Source organism: Coregonus lavaretus (assembly GCF_964263955.1).
Source record: "Coregonus lavaretus genome assembly, chromosome: 39".
NCBI classification, from domain to species: Eukaryota; Metazoa; Chordata; class Actinopteri; order Salmoniformes; family Salmonidae; genus Coregonus; species Coregonus lavaretus.
The window spans coordinates 4,755,250-4,772,920 of NC_140026.1; the positions used below are offsets into that span (position 1 = coordinate 4,755,250).

General features: G+C 45.3%; 1 protein-coding gene across 1 annotated transcript; it reads right to left on the minus strand.

The window, feature by feature from the left end:
- Window positions 1-7,970: 7,970 nt before the first annotated feature.
- LOC311112822 (kelch-like protein 33) lies at window positions 7,971-17,671 on the minus strand (the record flags this gene model as incomplete). The annotated part of the gene is made up of 4 exons (XM_084155955.1): window positions 7,971-8,493; window positions 8,643-8,813; window positions 8,938-9,877; window positions 16,792-17,671. 4 exons carry the CDS (start codon window positions 17,669-17,671, stop codon window positions 7,971-7,973), a joined length of 2,514 nt encoding a protein of 837 aa, XP_084012081.1.

Below are 17,671 nucleotides of genomic sequence, written 5' to 3' on the forward strand. Positions count from 1 at the left end.
TTGCATCATAGTTTCAAATGCAGTTACATGGTTTATGAGTTTATCTGGAGTACCGAAGGTGGTTGCCTGGGGCAGAGGGACCGTGAGAGAATTTTAATGTCTTGATTGATGGATGGATATCTGAAAAGATGGCTGCCGGACAGTTTTTCGCTCTTACACTCCATAAAGATTTGTTCATATTTCATAGTAATGTATTCACACTTCATAAAGATTTGTTCATATTTCATAGAAAGGTATTTACACTCTAGAGAAGAATGTTTTTGGTTTAATGTTAAAGATACTCAATAAGATAAATTGTTACTAGTCATAATCCTATTCTGTTTGTTTTCGAGACGTTTAGTTCGTCTCGAAGGGGGGAAATGTGGTGTATTAACATTATGACTGTTTTGGAACAAAGAATGTTGTTTTATGATCTTAGTTCAAATGTGGCGTTTGGAGGGTGACGCCCCAGGGGAGACTGGTGATTGGCCAGAAGAGGGAGCATCATTGTTTATATATACTGGGGGAAAAACGACGGAGGGGCAGAAAGCATTGAGATTCATTTGGGACTGCTTCTCCGGATCTCCGCGGGTCTGTTAACTTATGCTGTAACCTCGTGATTTTAATAAAAGCCTTTGAACACGGTGCAGCCTAAGCAGACTCCTTGATTGACGGTAACAACTACGAATAACCGACACTACAATGGCTAGCGTTCAGTGCAACTCGATTGTCTCTTTGAAAGAAGTTCCTTTTTGTCGGCGAACAAATCAAGATAAATTGGCAACGAAACAATTAGGACCTCCCAGACCAAATTGAATAATTCAACAGGTTTCTACTAAAGGGGGAAAGTCCTACACCCGAGGATTTTCCAAAAATTGGTACGAACAAAAAACCTGGCTAGCAGGCTGCGATGTAGCTAATGCAGTCTTCTGCTACCCCTGCTTACTCTTTCACCCTGAAGGCGGCACGGCAGACAGCACCGCTTGGACAGCGACTGGTGTAACGGACATGCACCATCTTTCAGAAAAGATTAAGAAACATGAGCTGTCAAAGACCCACATGGATAGCTGTTTGAGATTGTCTGCTTTGGGGAGAGTGAACATTGCCACTCAACTGGATGAGGGATACAGGCTAGCTGTCCGCCGCCACAACGATGAGGTTAGCAAGAAACGCCACATCCTCAGCCGGCTAATCCAGTGTGTGAAGTTTTGCGGAGTGTTTGAGTTAGCTTTGCGAGGCAAAGATGTAACTGAGGGCTCCACCAACCCTGGTATTTTTCTTGGACTTGTCAACTTTGTGGCACAATTAGATGAGGTGTTTTATGGAAATGCATATTGTTTATGCAGTGTTGAGGAATGTGAAAGAACACCCTTGATTATTTTTACTGTGATAACCTATTTTGCTTTTGTAAGCCAACACTTTTGAGATCAGTCAATAAATGCTTCTGGTATTGACTTATATGCTGCCCCTGTCTTCATGTTGTTGCTGGACATATCTTTTTTTAAATGTGTGTAGGTCACCTAAATCATCAGAAAAATTGCCCCCCCTGAGAATTTTTTCAGGAGCCGCCACTGTTGCCAAGTTATACCAAGGGTTGATTGAAACTCTAACGGATGGTTCAGGACCTATAAGGGAAAAATGGGAAACAGATCTAAATTAAGAAATTAAGAAAACCATCACAGATATGTAAAAATGTTCATACATGCTCCTACAACCTAAGACATAAACTACTGAAATGTAAGATAATTCATAGGACTTATTGCACTCCTGCCATAATGCATACAGTATAATGCACCAAGAAATCTCACATCTCTGTTGGAGATGCACAAAGGAACAAAGGAACTATTACATATGCCGTGGTCCTGTGATAAACTGACCCCATTCTGGGATAATGTCTGTCCTATCATTTCCTTGTCACTAGGAATTTATATCCATCCATCTCCATGATTATGTCTGTTGGGATATGTAAATATTGTATAGCCATCAATTGAAAAGCCTCATATTCACCCTTAATAACAAGTTGGAGGACTGAACTATCTAGCTACATACTGTACCATTGGATTCGGTATATTATAAAATTAAACAAAAACTGGAAGTGTTTGACGAAATTTGGAAACCATATGTTGATCACTTTGGGGAATGTGTTGTATAGTGGCCGTTTTGTTTTGCATTGTGTTGTTTGTGGGGTGCTGTGGAAAAACAATAAAAAAACAATTAGTAAAAAACGAAAGAAAAATGAATGTATGTGTGTTGATAGTATTACATAACTTATGACCTCTTTCCAAAGAGTGTTATTTGCTTCATGAAATTATATACATTTTAATATTATTCTGCTTATGTAATCGTAGGGATTTCTTAAACTCTCTCTTACAGTAATCAAACTTTAAACAGTTGTGAAAAGCCTGAATTGGGAAGGAAATGGAACTCCAGCAATGAACTGAGAGAGAGAGAAAGAGAGAGAGAGAGAGAGAGAGAGAGAGAGAAAGAGAGACAGAGAGAGAGAGAGAGAGAGAGAGGGGGGGGGGGGGAGACAGAGAGTGAGATAGAGAGAAGAGAGAGTGCGTGAGCCAGCCAGCCAATCAGCACCAATATCTGTGTGTCTTGCGTTAATGATCAACGGTAGCCATATTCAACCAGTATTCACAAGGCTTCGTAGGTGGATTACTAAGGGAACGTTGTGAGATACTCCACTCTGTCTCTCCTGAGAGGATGATGAAGATGACGATGAAGATGACGGCCACTGTCTAGCTGGTCCTGCTGAAGCACCTCCCTGTAAGCAAAAAGCAGCAAGGGTAACCCCTTATCCCAGTCTTTACCAGTGTCAGCCACAAACTTCCTCAGCATGTTCTTGAGCGTTTGATTGAACCTCACAACGAGCCCATCCATTTGGGGATGGTAGTGAGTGGTCCTTCAGCCTTTGATGCCCAGCTGTTGGTGGAGTTGAACCATCAGTCGCGAGGTGAAGTTTTTCCCTTGGTCCGTCAGGATTTCATCTGGGATTCCTACACAAAAGAAGAGCTGAACAAGATAATTGATTATTTTGGAAGTGTTTATGGAACAGAGTGGGAAGGCTTCAGGGAGTTGGGTGGCATAGTCACAGATCACCAGTATGTACTCATAATCTGCGCTACTCTTCTCCAAGGTCCCATTGTACCTCTAATTCAGACACATCAGCAACAGCTATGTCTTCCAATGGTGCGACTGCTGTCGGCATCCAAAGATAACAGCAGTGGTGTAGCCTATGGGGCGATATTGATATCACTGATTGTTGATACCTAGGCTACATAGCACACTGCTGCTCTCTCATTTATTTGCACTTCACGGATTGTGGTTGTTGTGGATGGCTGTTCACAAATGTATACATGTATTTTAACCCGGTAACGATTGAACTGAAGAAGTTTAAACAGACACATTTTGATGGGGATGTTATTATGTTGTTAATTTGATTTTCGTGGGGGCGCGGAAATTGTAGGCTAAGGGTTAAGCTGCCTATTAATCATTGATTTTGCGACCTGGGTTATATTCATTACGGAAACCTTTTTACGAACCAAATGGATTCAAACAGAGAAAAAATTCAGGTAGGTCCCTCCCCGTTTTGCAACAGAATCTGAGTTATGAATATGCCCCAGTGGACAGCCAGTGAAAATGCGCTTTTGCAACAACTACACAGCTAAATTTGATCGATAAAGTGAACACTGTGGGTGTTCAATGTCACACCTTTTAAGCGTTTACATGAGAACCACCAGAAAGTGTTGAATTTACACTTTCTAAAGTGCTGCTCTTTTAACGCTGATACTTTCCAACACCAGTGCATTACAATGTTGCACTAACTCAGTGTTAATTGTGGTGGTGTTCACTGGTGGTGTTCACTGATACCTTATCAAAGGGGAACCATCACACTCGCCCAGAAGCTTGGCTGGTGTGTAAATCCTGTGAATTCAGCAAATTCACCAGTGTTAAATCAACACTGAGAGTGTTACTGGTCCAGTGTCTACATGGGTTCACACTTTTCATTGTTAAATTAACACACTGCTTAGTGTAAAGCCTTGTTTGCATATTTCCCAGTGTGCCTTGCCTTTCGAGTGAATGACTGCGACTGTATTTGTTAGTGACAGGGAAATGGTTGTTGTATTCATCCAGTTTCAGTCCTAAGCGAATATGTTATCATTAAACTCTAATTATTTATCACTATACTAGTGATGGGAAACCAAGGCTTTCTGAAGGCTTCAGGGCTTTCACCAAACTGTGTTGAAAAACTGTTCATTACTCAGAGCTTCATTATCTGTTATTACTATTTTCATTATCTGTTCCCAATGCACATTGTAGGCCGTCATTGTAAATAAGAATTTGTTCTTAACTGACTTGCCTAGTTACAGTGGCTTGCGAAAGTATTCACCCCCCTTGGCATTTTTCCTATTTTGTTGCCTTAGAACCTGGAATTAAAATGTATTTTGGGGGGGGGGTTGTATCATTTGATTTACACAACATGCCTACCACTTTGAAGATGCAAAATAATTTTCTTTGTGAAACAAACAAGAAATAAGACAAAAAAACAGAAAACTTCTACTCTACTTTGTAGAGCCACCTTTTGCAGCAATTACATCTGCAAGTCTCTTGGGGTATGTCTCTATAAGCTTGGCACATCTAGCCACTGGGATTTTTGCCCATTCTTCCAGGCAAAACTGCTCCAGCTCCTTCAAGTTGGATGGGTTCCGCTTGTGTACAGCAATCTTTAAGTCATACCACAGATTCTCAATTGGATTGAGGTCTGGGCTTTGACTAGGCCATTCCAAGGTTTTTAAATGTTTCCCCTTAAACCACTCAAGTGTTGCTTTAGCAGTATGCTTAGGGTCATTGGAAGGTGAACCTCCGTTCCAGTCTCAAATCTCTGGAAGACTAAAACAGGTTTCCCTCAAGAATTTACTGGTATTTAGCTCCATCCATCATTCCTTCAATTCTGACCAGTTTCCCAGTCCCTGCCGATGAAAAACATCCCCACAGTATGATGCTGCAACCACCATGCTTCACTGTGGGAATGGTGTTCTCGGGGTGATGAGATGTGTTGGGTTTGCGCCAGACATAGCGTTTTCCTTGATGGCCAAAAAGCTCAATTTTAGTCTCATCTGACCAGAGTACCTTCTTCCATATGTCTGGGGAGTCTCCCACATGCTTTTTGTTGAACTCCAAACGTGTTTGCTTATTTTTTCTTTAAGCAATGGCTTTTTTCTGGCCACTCTTCCGTAAAGCCCAGCTTTGTGGCGTGTATGGCTTAAAGTGGTCCTATGGACAGATACTCCAATCTCCGCTGTGGAGCTTTGCAGCTTTGCAGCTCCTTCAGGGTTATCTTTGGTCTCTTTGTTGCCTCTCTGATTAATGCCCTCCTTGCCTGGTCCGTGAGTTTTGGTGTGCGGCCCTCTCTTGGCAGGTTTGTTGTGGTGCCATATTCGTTCCTTTTTTTAAATAATGGATTTAATGGTGCTCTGTGGGATGTTCAAAGTTTCTGATATGTTTTATAACCCAACCCTGATATGTACTCCTCCACAACTTTGTCCCTGACCTGTTTGGAGAGCTCCTTGGTCTTCATGGTGCTACTTGCTTGGTGGTGCACCTTGCTTAGTGGTGTTGCAGACTCTGGGGCCTTTCAGAACAGGTGTATATATACTGAGATCATGTGACACCTAGATTGCACACAGGTGGACTTTATTTAACTAATTATGTGACTTCTGAAGGTAATTGGTTGCACCCAATCTTATTTATGGGCTTCATAGCAAAGGGGGTGAATACATATGCACGCACCACTTTTCCATTATTTATTCTTTCAAATTTTTTGAAACAACTTATTTTTTTCATTTTACTTCACCAATTTGGACTATTTTGTCTATGTCCATTACATGAAATTTAAATAAAAATCCATTTAAATTATACGTTGTAATGCAGCAAAATAGGAAAAACGCCAAGGGGGATGAATACTTTTGCAAGGCACTGTAAATAAAGGTTAAATGGAAAATAAATAGTATTTTTTTCTTTTTTTACCCACCTCAAACTTGTATTTAAGCAGAAAAAAAATTATGTTATTTCCTCACAGAGGATGAGCTGGTCAATCAGTGGTCTACTTGCATGACTATTTTTTTGTTGTTGGGGTACAACGCAATCATTCCAACACAGAAAAGCAGTTTTTTAACATATTGTACTTAATAAATAAAACACTTGGAATGAAAACGATTTCACTCATATTGTAATTAATTATAGATCATATTAAATATAAATCTGGAAACACTGGACAGTTACTTTAAACATGGCATCCATACTTGTAGACATATTTTTCAATCTAGATGTATTTTCTATGCACTATACTACAATGGTGGAAATATTTCGGGGAAACATTTACTAAGGGCCATCATCCTTGTTTGGTAGAGATTCGTTTTTTGAGATGAAAGATTTCCAGCACTGTGTAGACACTGTATGAGTGACTGTTTGGCATCATCAACAGGGCGTCGTCATCTGTTAATAAATATGTTATACTTAACAGTTTGCCTGACTGTTCATCATAATTCCCCTTATAATGGACTGGTTAAGGTTTTATTTCATTCTTACATTGTAACATGCCACATGTATATAGGAACAAATAGAAAGTATTATAAACTTATTATAAAATGCATGTTTTCTAACCGTGGAAACTCATACCTGAAAATGAAAATGTATATACACATTACATTCAAATTTGAATATAATTTTTTATATAATTGATATACAAATGATATACAAAACTCATAACTGGGGTACAACTCAACATTAGGAAGGTGTTCTTAATATTTTATACACTCAGTGCATGTTGACTTATAAAAACAATATGAAACCTATTAGGAAATGTTTTATTTTGTAGAGGTAACATTGTCAGAACATATGCTTTTCTTATAATATTCATAGAGGACTCATATAATACATATATTTTGTCTCACATACTTCATATCATATCTATGTAGGACAATCACCACAATTATGTATTCAGTTGTATTTTCCACAGCTAGATCCAGGATTCATACAGGGTTCAAGTTAAATGTCTTATTGATATATGATGTAATGACAACTTACACTGCCATAAATGCAAGGACAGAAAAGTCACACGTTTTTGGAGAAATGTAGACAAATGTAGCTAGTTTGATCATATGTCAATGTTAAGCAAGCTAGCTAACTTTATTATTAGCAATGTTGATAAGCTAGCTAAAATCTTATTGGTTGAGTAATTTTTCAGACTTCAAAGGCAAGTGAACACATTCATGTTAGACTTATGACTTCCAACTTCCCAGTTTCTCATTTCCCAAGAGGACATGAAGCCACCCTGAAATTGTAATGCCCTTCCTGTTTTTTTATAGTAATTCACTTATAGCCTGCACATGGAGAGAAATAAACACGTTTAAGTTGCTTAACTGGTGTCCTTGTGAATATAGTGATTAAAGTATGGCACATGCTACATAAAGTGTTAAAACAGTGTTAAAACAATAAGCATCCTCATCCATTGAAATAAATGCTTGTAAGATCAATGTTACATTACATAAGTTGGCTATGGCAATTGGTTATAATTTTGGAACAAGCTAATGATAGTTAATGTATTATTAATTTATAAGCCCTTGAATGTGACACTAAAGCAGATGCCAAAAAGTAGCTAGCTGGCTAGCTAAACAGCTTGATTTTCACCATGAACTTGTACATCTGCCTCTAATTTACCTATAGAAAATAAGCAATTCCACCAGCTGGTTCAGTTAGCTGTTAGACAGTAGAGAACATGTATATATCATTTTATTATTGATTTGAAATGGTGTGAGCTAAATATATACAAAATAAATGATTTGTAAAACTGAAAATATAGCTTGGTGTTAGCTAGATGGATGGTATACTCAGTATTCTTAACTTATAAGAGTTGGGTGGAGTAAGGTGTAGGTCATGTAGTGGAATAATATTTAGTGTGGTGTTATGGGATGTATAGTGATTTTTCATTGTCTCAAGTGTTTGGGCAGGTGGAGCAAACAGGCTCTTATGTCAGTGTTAGGTCCGGGTATCTCGCCGATACTCTCCCAAAGTTGGTTGGTGGGATCATACCGATGCACCAGTCTGGTCTCCCTGTAGTCCTCTTGGCAGTATCCTCCCAGCACATAGATCTTCCCCTCCAGAACCACAGAGGCTGCTCTAACATGGGAGACGGCCAGGGGCATGAGGGCACTCCAGGAGTCACTAACAGGGTCGTAGACCTCACAGGCCAGCTGGTCGATAGACGTCATGTTTTCATCAACAGTGACTCCTCCAGCCACATAAAGATGATTGTTTAAAGTTTCCATGCAGTGATGGGCTCGAGGTTGGCTCATCTCTGCCAGGTAGGTTGTTCCTCTCTCAGGATGGTACAGGAACATGGACACCAGACACTGGTACCTGCAGTCGAACCCCCCTGAGATGAAGATCTCTCCATCCAACAATGTGGAAGCATGGCAACTCAAGGTCATATCCAAGGGTTGGGCAAAGCTAACAGGGAACGCCACATTTGGTAAAGATAGCAACAAAGAAACAAAGTTTTACTTAATAAGTTGCATACCATTTCCAATGGAACCATTAAGTACCGCAAGCGATTCTGTGATACCATTCCTTTTTGAGCTACCAAAGAAAAACCTTACCTCCAAGAATCTGTATTTGGACAGTAGCGCTCCACACTATCCAGGTTAGTTTCTGGATCAATGTACCCTCCAATGGCATATATAATCTCGTCCAGAACAACCACGGAAAAATTACACCTTTTCTCCTGCATGTCGGTCATTCTCTCCCAGCGGTCCTGAAGCGGATTATATCTGAAAGAACGTAAAGAATGAGAGATGAAGGAAGAAAATAATGTAAAAACATAAATATGTAAAAATATTAATACCTAAAGGACTCATTAGTTAGTAGATACAAACCCCAAAGTTCTTATCTCACCTGTAGACTGAGTTTAAAACGGCAAGCATTCCTTTATAATTCTGTCCCCCGAGCACGTACAACTTCCCTGCGACTACAGCCACCTCGTGACTTAACCTTGGTGGCTTTGGCATCTCTCCCAGCAACCTCCACTCAACTGTCTTCACAATGCCTGTGTAGTTCCTCAGAGAGTTCCCGAACCACAGTTCTCTGCTGGGGGATCGCCGGATAAAGTCGGCAGAGATCTGGTCTCCAGCCACCAAGACTAGACTGTCCTTGGGCTGGTAGACCCTGCACAGGCTCCAAGGTGTAACTTGATAGGAGTGAAAGTCCTCCAGTATAGTCAGGTAGAGATGATTCATGTTGCATTCAGTCCACAGTTTTGCGGTTTTAACTTCACTGAACTCTGTGAAGGTCATGAGGGGAAAGTGGATGTTCTTCACCAGCTCTTTGGTGAGTTTAAGCCTTTGACTGGGACAGGCCTTGATCCAGACCTCTACTGCCTTGAAGACCACAAGCTCTGAGGGTACAAAGAGGGAGTTGCTTTTCAGGTATTTTATAAGCTTCTTAACTGGCAGGTCTTGGAATTTAGGGGTGGCTGCCACATTTTGGAAGTGTCTCAGGACAAAGTCGTTGGCCACTTCGAGGAGCTCCGTTATCCCATAAGCCTCAGCAAAAGATGCCACGTCCAGGCAGGAGTGGGCGTCCATTTCCTGTTCCAGGAAGTCAAGGCACAGCAAGAGGGCGTGCTGGAACTGGAGCTGGAAGGCAATGCAGGTGATCTCAAAGACACGTCCCCAGCAGAGGGGGAGGGACCCGCTGTAGGAGCTGTCAATCAGGGCCTCCAGCTCAGAGGCCTCCATGAAGGGAAGGGCCACACAGGGCTGCTGGGATTCCTTCATCCCGCTGGTGAACATTCCCCGGAAGTAGTCACTACTGGCAGCCAGGAGCACTCTATGGACTTGAGTCAGGAGAGAAAAGAGGACATTGATTATTGTTGTTATCTCATAAATAGACTACTTACACATTTGGTTTATCATGACTCTTATGAATTCAGATGTAAGACAAAAGGCATAATATTACAATTTGTTTTGATCGCAGATGAGTCCCCAACAATTAACAAAAAAATATACAATTCATATTTAATATTATTATTTTGTTATTATATATTAATATACTAATAATATTAATATATATCATCCTATTATTCTTTTTTACAGTGTTTTCCGTAAGTACATGGAGTAGCCAGCCAAAAAGAAAAGCCAGCCAGTGAGTTCCAGGCTGGGGGGGGTCCTGGGGTGATTTTATTTTGCAGCATAAGCTCTATTTTGGTGGCCTCTGGTAAATTCGAATGCCTTGATTCCATTCAAACTACACAGCTAAATTATTGAATACTTTAATGACTTTACAATGACTGCTTTAAAATGACTTTGCAATAAAAATTACTGAAAATATATGACTTCAGTGTGTTGTTAATTGTTTTGGATAACGTCAAAGCCTAGACCTGTATGATCAGACCTACTTTCTAAGTAAGATAACCTTTTTTACATTAAACCTTTCTTCTATTGAGATTTAAGTCATATTTACTGCAAGATATGAATTGCTACAATTATTTTTGTTCTTCAAATTATGTATTATATTGGTTCTGCTGCTGTGGACACTTAGGGTAAGACAACCATTGTGTAATTTTGTAATTTGAGTGAACTATCCCTTTAACATTTCGGCCTGTCAATCAATCACTGAGGGTGGGATTGTCAGGGGAGGGGGCAGGATGACTGTGAGACAGAGTTGGTTGGGTTTCAGACCTGTCAATCAATCACTGTGGGTGGGACTGAGGGAAGGCGGTAGATTAGTAATCTATTCAGAAAAACAAGTCTAGTCTGCCCTTTAAATTACATTTATTGGGGCAAAAACGAAATCTAGTCTACTTTTTCAATGTAGTTTATTTTGGCAAAAGCCTAAGAAAAAAACAATTTCCCTGTTTGACCGTTAGGTTGTATGGGTATTATGACTCATACTGTGGTACTATAATAATAATAATATGCCATTTAGCAGACGCTTTTATCCAAAGCGAATTACAGTCATGCATGCATACATTTTTTGTGTATGGGTGGTCCCGGAGTGTCAGCGCGTGCTGTAGGTGGGTGCAGTGGTGGAATCAAACGCAGGACACAGACGGATAGTCCAACAGACTTTAGTGATCGCCAAACACGGCAATAGGTCAACTCTTGCCCGAAGGCGAAATACGCACGAAGGCGAACAAAACAAAAGCGCACAAACAGGTGCGTAAATACTCCAACAGTGGAGGGAAGCTCAACCGAGCGAAATACAGGAATCACGCCCTATACACGAATGACAAAAATCAATAACACACAACACTAGACAAACACAACGAGAAACTTATAGAACACTAATTAGGCTAAACAAGAACAGGTGTGACAACAAACAGACAAAAGCAAACGAACATGAAACATACAACGGTGGCAGCTAGTATTCCGGAGACAACGAACGCCGAAGCCTGCCCGAACAAGGGAGAGAGGCAGCCTCGGCCGAAACCGTGACAGTACCCCCCCCTTGACGCGCGACTCCAGACGTGCGCCGACTCCGGCCTCGGGGACGACCCGGTGGACGCGGAGCAGGGTGCGTCGGGTGCCCACGATGGAATTCCGTCAGGAGAGACGGGTCCAAGATGTCTCTCCTCGGCACCCAGCACCGCTCCTCCGGACCATACCCCTCCCACTCCACTAGATACTGGAGACCCCCCATCCGACGTCTCGAATCCAAGATGGACCTCACAGTGTACGCCGGTGCCCCCTCTATGTCCAATGGGGGCGGAGGAGTCTCCCTGATCTCACTTTCTTGGAGTGGGCCAGCTACCACCGGCCTGAGAAGGGACACATGGAACGAGGGGTTAATACTTTTATATTCAACAGGCAGTTGTAATTTGTAACACACCTCGTTCAACCTTCCCAGGACTTTAAATGGCCCTACAAACCGCCGACCCAGTTTCCGACAGGGCAGGCGGAGGGGCAGGTTTCTGGTAGAGAGCCAGACTCGATCACCAGGTGCGTACACCGGTCCCTCACTGCGGTGGAGATCGGCGCTCGCCTTATGACGTCGTAGGGCCCGCTGCAGGTGGACGTGTGCAGCGTTCCAGGTCTCCTCCTAGCGCCGCGCCCACTCATCCACCGCAGGAGCCTCGATCTGGCTCTGCTGCCAAGGTGCCAGAACCGGCTGGTAACCTAACACACATTGGAAAGGGGTTAGGTTAGTGGAGGAATGGCGTAGGGAATTCTGGGCCATCTCGGCCCAGGGAACGTACCTTGCCCAATCCTCCGGCCGGTCCTGGCAGTATGTTCTAAGAAACCTACCCACATCCTGGTTCACGCGTTCCACCTGCCCATTACTCTCCTGGTGGTAACCCGAGGTGAGGCTCACCGAGACCCCCAACCGCTCCATAAAGGCCCTCCAGACTCTGGAGGTAAATTGGGGACCCCGATCAGACACAATATCCTCGGGTACCCCGTAGTGCCGGAACACATGGGTGAATAGGGCCTCAGCAGTTTGCAGGGCGGTAGGAAGGCCCGGCATGGGGAGCAAACGACAGGCCTTAGAAAACCGGTCCACAACGACCAGTATAGTGGTGTTCCCCTGTGAAGGAGGAAGGTCAGTAAGAATATCCACCGTGAGGTGAGACCATGGTCGTTGTGGAACGGGCAGGGGTAGTAACTTACCCCTAGGCAGATGTCTAGGCGCCTTACACTGGGCGCACACCGAGCAGGAGGAAACATAAACCCTCACATCCCTTGCCAACGTGGGCCACCAGTACTTGGCACTAAGACAGTGCACTGTCCGGCCGATACCCGGATGTCCAGAGGAGGGTGACGTGTGAGCCCAATACATCAATCGATCCCGAACCTCGAGCGGAACGTACTTCCGACCCTCAGGGCATTGCGGTGGACTAGGGTCGGTGCGTAACGCCCGCTCGAGTTCATCATCGACCTCCCACACTACCGGTGCCACCAGACACGACTCCGGCAGTATGGGAGTGGGCTCCACGGACCTCTCCTCCGTGTCATACCGCCGAGACAGCGCATCTGCCTTACCGTTCTGTGACCCAGGGATGTACGTGATCTTAAATGTAAACCTGGTCAAGAACATATTCCATCTTGCCTGGCGAGGGTTCAGCCTCCTCGCTGCCCGGATGTACTCCAGGTTACGGTGGTCCGTCAAAATGAGGAAAGGGTGTTGAGCCCCCTCAAGCCAGTGCCTCCACACCTTTAGGGCCTGTACCACGGCTAACAGCTCCCTGTCCCCTACGTCATAGTTCCGCTCCGCCGGACTGAGCTTCTTAGAATAAAAAGCACAGGGGCGGAGTTTAGGTGGCGCGCCAGACCGTTGTGAAAGCACGGCTCCTAGACCGGCCTCTGACGCGTCCACCTCTACCTGGAACGGCAAAGAGGGATCCGGATGCGCCAGCACCGGGGCCGAGGTAAACAGGTCCTTCAGCCTCCCAAACGCCCTGTCCGCCTCGACCGACCACTGCAGACGCACCGGACCCCCCTTCAAAAGAGACGTGATGGGAGCTGCCACCTGTCCAAAACCCCGGATAAACCTCCTGTAGTAATTTGCAAACCCCAAAAACTGCTGCACCTCCTTCACAGTGGTTGGTGTTTGCCAATTACGCACGGCCGACACCCGGTCTACCTCCATCTTCACCCCTGACGCAGACAACTGAAACCCCAAAAAGGAGACCGACTCCTGGAAAAACAGACACTTCTCTGCCTTAACATACAGGTCGTTCTCCACCAGCCTCCGCAACACTCGGCGCACCAGGGCCACATGCTCGACACGGGTAGGCGAGTACACGAGAATGTCATCTATGTACACAACCACCCCCTGCCCCTGCATGTCCCTGAAGATCTCATCCACGAATGATTGGAAAACTGACGGAGCGTTCATCAACCCGTATGGCATGACCAGATACTCGTAATGGCCCGAGGTGGTACTAAAGGCTGTCTTCCATTCATCGCCCTCCCTGATGCGCACCAAGTTGTACGCGCTCCTGAGATCTAATTTAGTGAAGAAGCGCGCCCCATGCAATGACTCAGTCATGGTCGCAATCAGCGGGAGTGGATAACTGTACTTCACCGTAATCTGATTGAGACCACGGTAATAGATGCACGGGCGCAAACCACCATCCTTCTTCTTCACAAAAAAGAAACTCGAGGACGCAGGGGAAGTGGAAGGCCGTATGTATCCTTGTCTCAGAGATTCGTCTATGTAGGTCTCCATAGCTTTTTTCTCCTCTTGAGACAGAGGATACACATGGCTCCGTGGGAGCGCAGCTCCTGCCTGGAGGTCTATCGCACAATCTCCCTGCCTATGGGGCGGCAACCCTCGACTTACTAAACGCAATAGCCAAATCCCCATACTCAGGGGGAACGTGCAATGCGGGCACCTGGTTTGGACTCTCCACCGAGGTAGCCCCTATGGAAACGCCTAAACATCTACCCACACACTGGGCAGACCACTCCATCAGAGCCCTCTCCTGCCACGAAATAGATGGGTTATGGGTACTCAACCAGGGCATGCCCAGCACCACCGGATACGCAGGAGAGTCAATCAGAAATAGCTGAATCATCTCCTGATGACCCCCCTGCGCACACATCCTAAGTGGCGCCGTGACCTCCCTGATCAAGCCCGCACCCAACGGACGACTATCTAGGGCATGAACGGGGAAAGGGACATCAACAGGAAGAAGGGGAATCCCTAAAGCTAAACAAAACTTCTTATCAATGAAATTCCCAGCCGCGCCTGAATCTACCAGCGCCTTATGCTGGGAATGAGGTGCTACCTGTGGAAAACGCACAGGTATACAGAAATGTGCAACAGAGAGCTCTGGGTGAGTGGGGCGCCTACTCACCTGGAAGGAATTCCCAGTGCGGGACCTGTCGTCCTCTCCCCTAGGAGGCCATCCCCAGCACCTAGCCGCGGTGTGTCCTCCCCGACCACAGTTGGTGCAGGGGATGGACCCCCTAGTAAGCCGACCCCTCCTCTCTCTAGCGCCAGCGCCCCCGAGCTCCATGGGGCACGGCTCGGAGGCGCTGGAGGGTGAAATGGACGGACCCCCCTCGGGACGTCCGCTGGTAGCTAGCAGGTTATCCAGCCTGATGGACATGTCGACCAACTGGTCGAACGAGAGGCTGGTGTCCCTACAGGCCAGCTCCCGACGGACGTCCTCTCGTAGACTACATCTGTAGTGATCGACGAGAGCCCGATCATTCCACCCTGCATCTGCCGCTAGAGTACGGAATTCGAGGGCGAACTCCTGAGCACTCCTCCTCCCCTGCCGGAGGAAGACCAGACGCTCCCCCGCCGCTTTCCCCTCCGGGGGATGGTCAAACACCGCCCTGAAGCGGCGGGAGAACTCCTCGTAGGTTATGGTGTCCGCGTCGATCCTCCTCCACTCCGCGTTGGCCCATTCCAACGCCTTTCCGGACAGGCAGGAGATCAGGGCGGACACGCTCTCATGTCCCGAGGGCGCCGGGTGCACGGTGGCCAGGTACAGCTCCACCTGGAGAAGGAAACCCTGGCACCCAGCCGCGGTTCCATCGTAAGCCCTCGGGAGCGAGAGTCGGACTCCTCGGGGTTCCGGTGCGGGAATAGGCTGACTGGCCGATGGTGCTGGCAGGGCGGGTGGCGGTGGAGGCGTCCCCCAGCCTCGGATGGTGGGATCACCTCCTGCAGTGCGGTCCCCATCTGCAGGATCTGGTCACCTTGTTCCCGGACCCTGTCCTCCAGCGTCGCCTGGGCTGCTGCGGCTCCTGCTGATTCCATTTAAAAGGTGTGTTATTCTGTCAGCGCGTGCTGTAGGTGGGTGCAGTGGTGGAATCAAACGCAGGACACAGACGGATAGTCCAACAGACTTTAGTGATCGCCAAACACGGCAATAGGTCAACCCATTGCCCGAAGGCGAAATACGCACGAAGGCGAACAAAACAAAAGCGCACAAACAGGTGCGTAAATACTCCAACAGTGGAGGGAAGCTCAACCGAGCGAAATACAGGAATCACGCCCTATACACGAATGACAAAAATCATTAACACACAACACTAGACAAACACAATGAGAAACTTATAGAACACTAATTAGGCTAAACAAGAACAGGTGTGACAACAAACAGACAAAAGCAAACGAACATGAAACATACAACGATGGCAGCTAGTATTCCGGAGACAACGAACGCCGAAGCCTGCCCGAACAAGGGAGAGAGGCAGCCTCGGCCGAAACCGTGACACGGAGATCGAACCCACTACCTAGGCGTTACAAGCGCCGTGCTCTACCAGCTGACTAGCGAATTGAAACTTTAAATGAAACGAAGCCTAGTTAATGAAGTGGAAAATGAAACCGGCTGACAATGAGTCTGTTATTGGCTGATGAGTCGACAGCCAGTGCTTAGGGAAAACACTGTATTTAAAGGCCCAGTGCAGTCAAAAACGTGATTTTTGCAAATTTTCTGTTTTCCCCTCCCCACTCAGACCACTCCAAATAGTCCAGCTAAATTCTTGCTTGAGAAATGTTTCTTTGCTAAGAATATATTTTTGTTTCTTGTTGACCATTTTAATTTAAACCAAATACAGTTAGGTTCTTAATTGTTACCCAGAAATGATTTGATATTAATATAAAAGAAAACATGCTGCATTGGACCTTTAACATCACATTTAACATCACATGCTCAAAATCAATATTATTACCATCATAAGCATGCATGGGTTATTTAGCTTGATCCTGGACGAGCCCCCATGAATAAAATGTCTCCACTATCATTCAACAGTACATAGTTGTGATGTATTTTTACTTCAGTCTACTCACCATGAAATGATGTCCCACCAACCTCCAGCTCCACATCACAGCCCACTCTCTCTGCCCATAACTGTCTGATGGACTGAAGACTGACCTTCATCTGTTCTTCAGCAGATCTCTTCTTTTCTTCTACCCTCTTCTTCTCTCCCCTCTTCATCTTCTCCTCCTCTTCACTGCAGAGTTCTAGAACTCTGGGGACCCCTAGTGTTTTAGCTGCAGTCTGTATCTGGGCCAGTGTTTCTCTGTTCAGAGCTGCTATGGTCCCAGTGTAGGCAAACTCCAGCACCCCTGCCAGCCCCACACACCCCACTCCAAGACCCAGACTGATGGATATCGCTGTCTTTATATACATGTCAATATCTCTCCTCTCCCTCCTCTTATCCATCTCCTCATCCCTCTCCTGCAGTCTCTGGTGTATGAGGGAGCTGACAGCAGCCAGGACAAGGGAGTGCGCGTGGAGACACTGCCCATCCTCAGTGCTCAGAGTCAGGTCAGTGAGGAGAGAGGAGTCCCTGAGCTGCTGCAGGGTTTGGAACATTTCTCTTGTATAGGAATCTCTGCCGTATACCCTTATTGAATCCACATCCTCTATTCCACCTTTCTGCCCTCTAACAACTGTCCACTCTTCTTTTAGTTCTTTCACTTCTTGAACGTCATCCTCCTCTTCTTCAGTTGTCTCTCTCTCTAGATCTTTCTTGCTGTTTTCCTCCCTTCTAAATGCTTCATCATCTTTCTCTTCTTCTTCTGTGTTCAACTGATCATTTTCTTTCACATCCCCTGAACACACTTCTCCCTCTCCATCTATGTTGTGTTTATCCCCTCTAAATGCTTCATCTTGTCTCCGTAAAGCTTCCAAACCCCTCTGGAAGCATGGTCCAGATAAAGCCAT